At 41.1% G+C, this 7,965-nt stretch overlaps 1 protein-coding gene across 1 annotated transcript; it reads left to right on the top strand.

Moving 5' to 3' along the window:
- Positions 1–2,220: 2,220 nt before the first annotated feature.
- dnali1 (dynein, axonemal, light intermediate chain 1) lies at positions 2,221–7,464 on the top strand (the record flags this gene model as incomplete). Its single annotated transcript, XM_083760725.1, is given in 8 exon segments — positions 2,221–2,295; positions 4,272–4,311; positions 4,314–4,398; positions 4,707–4,876; positions 6,301–6,407; positions 6,410–6,484; positions 6,857–7,021; positions 7,429–7,464. Coding segments are annotated over 8 exon segments (753 nt in total).
- Positions 7,465–7,965: the final 501 nt, after the last annotated feature.

Below are 7,965 nucleotides of genomic sequence, written 5' to 3'. Positions count from 1 at the left end.
GTGCCCTTCTGGGCACAGGTCTCCACCAGGATAGGAATGTAGGTTTTTCCTTGGCCTCTAGGGAGTTGGCATACAAAGTTATCCACAGATCCGTGCAGTTAGAGGTAAAAACACTTTTTGGCCAGTTATAGCGCCACCTTGAGGCTGAGTTGAAATTGTTCATGTGGCATTTCGTCCTCGGCCTAGTGGGAATGTGGGTGCACAATTTCACGGAAATCACGCGATGTGTTCATGATTTGCAGCATTTTGTTTGAAACTGAGCACTCCTGTGAACTTCTTAACCAATCAGGATGGAGTCTGAGAAATCTGAAAGACCGGTTTCGTTGAATGGCTCTAGAGAGACTGTGTACCAATTTGCGTGATGTTTGGACAAAATCTGTAGGTGTACTGTGCAAAAACTTGTTTTGCACAAAGCGGCCTCCTGGTGGCGCAATAACAGGCCGTTCTGGAAAGTTTGGGGCAGAGGTTCATCGTTGGCATCCAGGGAGGGTGTGTGTGAAATTTGGCATCGACCGGGTTAACGGTGGCCGAGATTAGCTGCTCACGGACACACACACACACGGACGGACACACGGACGGACGGACGCAAAAGTATAAAAAACAGCAGATCCACAAGCTCAAAACATGACACAAAGCGACATGTTTTAAGCTTGTCGATCTGCTGATTTTATTTTTGAATTTGAATCCTTTTTGGACACATCCGGTTTCCACCCGACAGAGACAATTGATTGCCTTTATTAGATATAATAATATGAATATGAATTAAGAATGCCAACAATTCAGCCAGTTGTATAATATTGCAATATACTTCCCATATATGCCCCAGGCCTACCAACAAGTTGTATAACTGCCTGACAGTTTGCCTCAGTATTTTCGTTTCAGCCTCAAATAAATACACATTCTGTCTCCAGGAAACCAGAGGAACACCTCTTGCCTGTTGTCCACCATAACCACTCGAACCCTATCCTGGGGCAAACATTCTGCTAAAATAGCAGATCTACAAGCTTGTCGTGTATACTGTATGTAGATCACCTATTTTTGTGCAAGAGCTTTAGTGTAGCTGTAGAGAGATAAATAAAGAATGGGCCCTATAGAGCTCCCTGGGGTTAATGGGGTTATAGGGTTAATAATTAAACTGTAATTCATATGCGGTGATTCCACGGGAGCTGTTTTATTACCGTAATCTGATGATAATATATCCATCTTCCGTGATTTCACTTAATTCAATTTTTTTTTGTGATAATTCTCCCTACTATAGAGTGTGCTGAACATATAAGGAGTTCCTCCCTGTCCCCAGTTCACCCCTGGGGGGAAAAAAAGCTTAGGTTTCATTTTTGGCTAGAGGGCCCATCCTTCATCCAATCATGATAGAGAGGAGCCTTCCTCCAATTATGATCGAGCGGAGGCGGGCCTTGGTGTGCGTGCTGTTGGCCTGTTGCGCGTCCCCCCACTGTAGAGCGTGTGCATGTGCACATCTTGTTACCGGGGCGGACCAGGTTTTGTTTCTCCAAATCACCCAAACAACTGAATGCTCCTTTAACATTTGGGAGTTCACATTGCCATACAAAATCGCATTTGTGACAAGACATGTTTATTCATGTTCATTTTTTACCTTATTTCTCATATTAGAACATTTAGAATCTTATCAAGGGCAGGCTAAGCATTAGGCTACATTATTATTGCAGTGCATCAGGTCAAATATTGCCCTCTGTTACTGTAAATTATGTAGGATACGTATTTAAAATACAGTATTTTACTTTGATTCATGAATAATAATCTTTTCTATTTTAGAAATTAGTCAAATTACTTCAGGGATAGGGTTAGGAAGTGGTGAAAATGGTGTACATTTTGAGCTATGATGTCAGATGCTCAGACTAACACAGACAGTAGAGTAGACTATATGGTTAGACTAGAGTAGTAGGCGATAAAAAATATTTCATTGTGGCAGTGCTCTGTAATTATAGAACCCTGTAAATGCGTTGCATACAATCCATACATATGTTTTAAACATCTGTCGAATGAAAAGGAAATAGTAAACATATCCTTCAGCTCGGAGAAAGAAAGATGGAGCGAGTTGCCATGACAACGTGCCATGACAACTCAAAACAATAGTAGGACCAAACTATATTTTGTAAACACGAACTTCAGTGAGTTGAGTTAGTAAGCGGAAGGTATTTGGGTATATAGGCAATTAGGTTATAGTATTTTCAAGGCAACACAATGATTGAGTCTTTACTGAAATATGACAATGCCGTTTTGGTGAGCAGAAATACAGATAAAAAGTCCCCAAATAAGGTAAGTCCTCGGTGCCATCGTAGAGCATTGACTATGGCCTACATCTCTATTGTCAAAGAGTAAAAATATTGAAATGGTAAGAGAATAAAATATCTTGGCATCTGGCTCAATTAAAGATGTACATTTATCACATCAGGAAACTTGCTGGGACATTGATTGATTGATTGATTGATTGATTGATTGATTGATTGATTGATTTAATACTTTATTACCAGCCTATTCATAGTCTGGATTTTCGGTCCTGTAGATTCTGAGGATTTGAGATTGGTGGAGATACCGGGTGCGTGGCTTGGTATCTGAGGTTTAGAAGCTGGGATCTGCCTTTTATGATACGTGCAAGTCTAGTGTCACGGTGATGTCATCACTGTATATCCATCTTTGGGGTTTCTACATTAATCTGATGTCAGCACTGGATATCGCCGTTGTCTCCATACATGGGACTGTTATCCCCATATATGGAGCTCTAAGTAAAAGCCTTCGTAACAGGTGGTGAGTAAAAACAGAGAGAAGGGCTGGGAAGGTGGCGGTGGTTTGCTCTTCACCGCGGCTCGTGACGTCATGTTGTAGTTCGGTGGTCACCGAAAATCCAGACTATGTATGAGCCTTAAGACAAACTGAGGGCGAGAAGCACCCGCCTGGGCGACGGCAGACTGCTGGACAAGCGCTGGTGCTTTGGCATGGGGGGGGTCAGACTCAGATCAACATGTTGATCTGAGTCTGACCCCCATTCCATATTATGGAATGAATTATGTACTGGCCATATGGAGTGTGTCTTGAGTGTACAGGGTTTGATGAGGTCTGGCCATATATGGAGCATGTCTTGAGTGTACAGGTTTGATGAGGTCAGATCAACATATGGAATGTCAGAATAGATCAGCTCCATATTTGGAGATCTAAGGGTGGCAGCGGAGGCAGTGTCTTGAGTGTACAGGGTTTGATGAGAGCCCAGGTAGGGCCAGGCCTTAATTCTTGGGCTTGATGATGTCATGAGGCGTGATGGACTGACAACCATATATGGAGATCTAAGGGACTCCATGATGTCACATGGTGTCATGAGGTGTGACCATATATGGAGGCGTGATGTTACGAGGCATGACCATATATGGGGAAGGGCCCCTGGCGATGTCGTCTACGTCGCGACTACATATATGCCCATATATGGAGATCCCTGATGATGTCACGAGGCATGACCATTTATGGGGGCGTGACGAACCAACAGGAAGTGCACGTTTTCATAGTAAATGCAATTGCAATGAACAGTTTGCAGATTGTACCAAAGTATGGTTTACAATGATTGTTGCATGTTGGCAACACAAACAGCCCTATAGAGGCTTGTTTCCATTGTGGTCCTGTGTGTGTATTCAGTTCATTAAGTCATTAAGAAGATCTTTAAATAAAGCCAGTTTTCCTTTATTATTGTAGAGGATTGTTGATTGAATCATCTTTCCTACCGATTCTGGATCTGGATTATTATAGTGTAATTTATAGACACACTGCTGCTCCCCACTGAGGCCACTGATAACTGTATTCTTTTATTAGGTTAGAACGTTAGATGGTCTCGTTCTGAGAAAAGCAATAATCACTATAAAGCTCTAGTCGGAAAGTTACCAATCATAATACTTTTATGTTGCATTGGAACTCTGGCCCACTTTTAACTTGTTTCAGTGACTGGCCAGTTCATGCAGGTGCCTCAGGACAGAGTTTTGTTAAGACTGCTTTTAGTTAGTGCATGACTTAAAATTGAATTGTCTTGTCCTTCCTGGACGCTTCAGGATGATGCTAGAAAATCATTACCCGACTGTGGTGGTTTTAGCTGGATTTGTTGTTGATTTACGTTTCATTTGTTTTTAACGGTTTATTTTGTTCTTTTTGTGTTTTCTGATGAAATGTAGGCTTCTACATGCAAAGGAGGGCTTGCCCTCAATAGATTATTCGAGATTAAATAAAAATTGAATGAATTAATTCAATTGTTACAGGCACGCCCTTTGAAAGTGAGCCCTCAGCCACCTGCCTTTACCGGCCACCACCCAAACCAAAGTCAGCCTCTGCCGACGCCAACAAACAGAAAACCGAAGAAATCCTTAATGTCATCCTTCCACCAAGGTTCAGTATAAACTTTATCAACAAAAGTATTGGAGTACCTTGTTAATCTGTTTTCAACAGGCCCAAAAATAGCCCATCTACAAGCTCACATCCTATACAACGAAATATAAATAGTTTTCAAGGTTCCCCACTATTCACACCAACTGAACCACATTGCCACATTGCCAATGCTTCCAGCTTTTTCCAGTTGGAGCTGCACTGAAAAGGCAAAGATATTCAAAAGATATTGGTGGGCAACAATGTACGGGTATACTTTGATACAATGGTATTGTAGCCAGTTTTATTGAACACAACCAAATGTGTTGCAGGCAATGGATGGAGGCCAACCAGCTGTGGATACAGCAGGTATCCAGCTCTCCTTGTACCCGGATGGATGTGACGCACCTGCAAGAGCAGCTGGACCTGAAGCTACAGCAAAGACAAGCCAGAGAGACAGGCATCTGCCCCGTCCGCAGGGAGCTCTACTCCCAGTGTTTTGGTGAGCAGGATATAGGAAACACATGTTCTCCATGATTGAGGTCACTGGGGTTACAACCTTCGCTTGACTGCATTCAGTCCTGCATAGTGTATATAGCAGTGGTTCTCAAAACCTTTTCACGTTAAAAACCCACAAATAAATATTATGTATTTGGTCCAGTGGTCCACCATACAATATTTGTGTTGTTAAAATGTTTCAAAGATATCCACATATTTTCACAATAAAAATTAAATATAAATATAATATAAGATCTATTCTACAGGCTCATGCGTTCTGACCTTGCTCAAAGTGGTTACACTGATTATGATGCTATATTAACTACCCCACGGACCCTACTTTGAGAACCACTGGTCTATTGTGCCAACATGTACGCGTGCATGTTGGCAAGGCACGCATATTTCAATTGGTTAGGAATGGCCTAAACCTCAGATCAAATGCTTGGCTACTTTGCGTTGTACCTTCATTTTCATCTGAGGCAGACGCAATTTGGCCTCGGCCTCGCTAACTAATGTCAAAAGGATCATCGTAGATGCAGGGCCAAATTATCCATTGGGCCATTGGGGCCATGGCCCAAACGAAACCGTTTGAGGTCCTTCATTGGCCGTTGATTGTGATACAATTAGGTAAAAAAGATGATAAAAATTTAAAAACTCTGAAAATTCTGCATGCACTGCAGAATTTTAATAAACTTTTATAAACTGCCAAACGTGAAAGTACTCATGCAGAATATTTCATATAATCGGAATATAAATGAGTTATTCAACACTATATGTGTGGGTATTTAGCTGGTAAAGGTGCGGCTGATTGTAATTACTTTAACCTAAAATACATAATAACATATCAGTTAATTTATGTTTGTAATTATTCATCTATATCTACAAAGTAACTTGCAACTAAAGTTGTCAACTAACTGTAGTGGAGGAAAGAAACATCAATATCTGCCTCTGCGATATAGTGATACTAGTGTAAGAAGTATTAAAAATCAATAATGGAGATACTCAAGTAAAATTGTACTTGCATGCTGCCTACAATTTACCACTGCACAGAATGCTGCATGCAGAGATACTCTGCTGTCAGGCAGAAACCAGCTATGTCCAAAGTATTAACTGTTCAGGAAATGGAGAAATGTTTTTAGAACACAATACTATACTATACTTGAATGTGACCTTATATTATCATAACTATAGACGAATACAGCTCAAGTGGAGTTAGGTGGGGTTTTTACCATTAGTGTAGAGATGTTTGTATGAGAAAGTTTGTATGTAACCTTTACCTTATTTTCTAATCAGATCTCTCGCCAATGTTTTGGTTGTAGTGAGTTGCCAGTGTAGCATTTCAATTAGGCTGGAAGATTAATATCTACTCAGTTTCTGTGGTCAGCTTCTATGTAACCCTTCCCTCCATACTCGGCCTTATCATTTCAGATGAACTTATCAGACAGGTGACTATCAATTGCGCTGAGAGGGGTCTGTTGCTGTTACGGGTGATAGATGAGATCTGTATGACCACAGCTGCCTATCAGCAGCTATTGTTTATGAGAGCAGTGTGGCCTTTGGCATAAGGAAAGCCCTTCAGGCTGACCATGGCAAGTCTGATATGGAGAAGAGGGTAAGTCATAATTTACGCTCCATAGTTTGACAGATTTTCAAGATTTGTTTTTGCAACACCTATTAGAATGGATAAGAATAGCTTTATTTTGGAAAAAATGACTGGCAAATTGCTCATGGGCAAGACAAGTTACCACCAACTGTTGCAATGCAGCAGCTCATGCCAAGAGTATTACATTGGTTCTATAGTCCCTAGAAATAAATCAAGTTTGACACCCACCCACACAAGGTGTACTTCAGCTGACTTTCCAACAGATGGCAGCATGCATCTAAACAGCTGCTGCAATTTTGGCAATCAGCATCTATCACTGTGCATAATTAATTGTGTCAGGTTAGAAACTGCTCCATAATGAAGTGTTCTCTCATTGGCCAGATCTCTGAACTGGAGGATCAGAAGCGAGACATCGAGAGGCAGGTGAATGAGCAGCGAGCCAAATGTGAAGCTATTGAGAAGCGGGAGATGGAGAGGCGACAGGTGGAAGAGAATAAGCACACAGAAGAGATACAGTTCCTGAAGAGAACCAACCAACAGCTTAAGGTGAAATGACATCAAGTGAATCACACACCATTAACTTTCAATAGTAGATACTTCCATTTTAATTGTGCACCTAAGAAGAAATGCTCGTCTCTCTGACATTAAAAGTAAAGGCAGGACAAGGCTGAAAGGTCTTCCCCGATGAAGTCCTTCGGTATACAATGCATTATTATGCTGCATCGTGGCTATATGAGTGTGTAGCCTTTTCTTCACTTATAGAGGTCTGCAGCACCTCATCCTTCTGTTTATTTGTTTGCCTGTCTCAGTCAGACATTAACATTAGATATGGTATTCTATTCACTGTCACTGAAGATTTTTTGTTTATTATATTATTAAATTATTTAGCAACAGGTGTACCTCTCTTCCTGCTGAAGTAATGATTATAGCTAATCAGTCTCCTTTCCTTTCAGGCCCAACTGGAGGGGATAATTGCCCCAAAGAAGTAAACTCAACAGCCAATAAATGATCTGACAAATAGGCAGATCTCCACCAGGAGGCATCCCCCAATAATAGCAATGTATGCAGTGAAATGACTGCCTTCTAAAGCCATGAAACTGTAGCAAGTGATACAGTTGTGCTGCTTGTGTATCATCGTCTACGTACCTCTCTCCATCTCTCCGTCAGATTTATGTCATTCTAATTGATCTGTAATGTGCAAACTTTGATTGTCAATTCCTTCTGTCAATTATGTTTATCACCAGTCAAATCAAAGGTTGCAATTTAAATGAGTCAGGTTTTTGCTGGCACCACAGTCGCTTTGAAGTCCTTCACAGGAGAATTATTTGCAATGTCATTGACATTACAGCTACACAACACAACGTTCTGTAGACATTAAGTCTTGAAACTGAGAAGTAATAGCATGTAGTGATGAAAGTGGCAGACCATATAATATACTGGCATAGTATATTAGTCTCAATCTCATGAAAGAGACCTCAGACCTGTGTGTA

The sequence above is a fragment of the Protomyctophum parallelum genome (genome assembly GCF_964188405.1).
Source record: "Protomyctophum parallelum genome assembly, chromosome: 3".
Classification (NCBI taxonomy): Eukaryota; Metazoa; Chordata; class Actinopteri; order Myctophiformes; family Myctophidae; genus Protomyctophum; species Protomyctophum parallelum.
The sequence above is the reverse complement of the archived record's forward strand: the minus strand, read 5'-3'. Positions and strand labels throughout refer to the sequence as shown.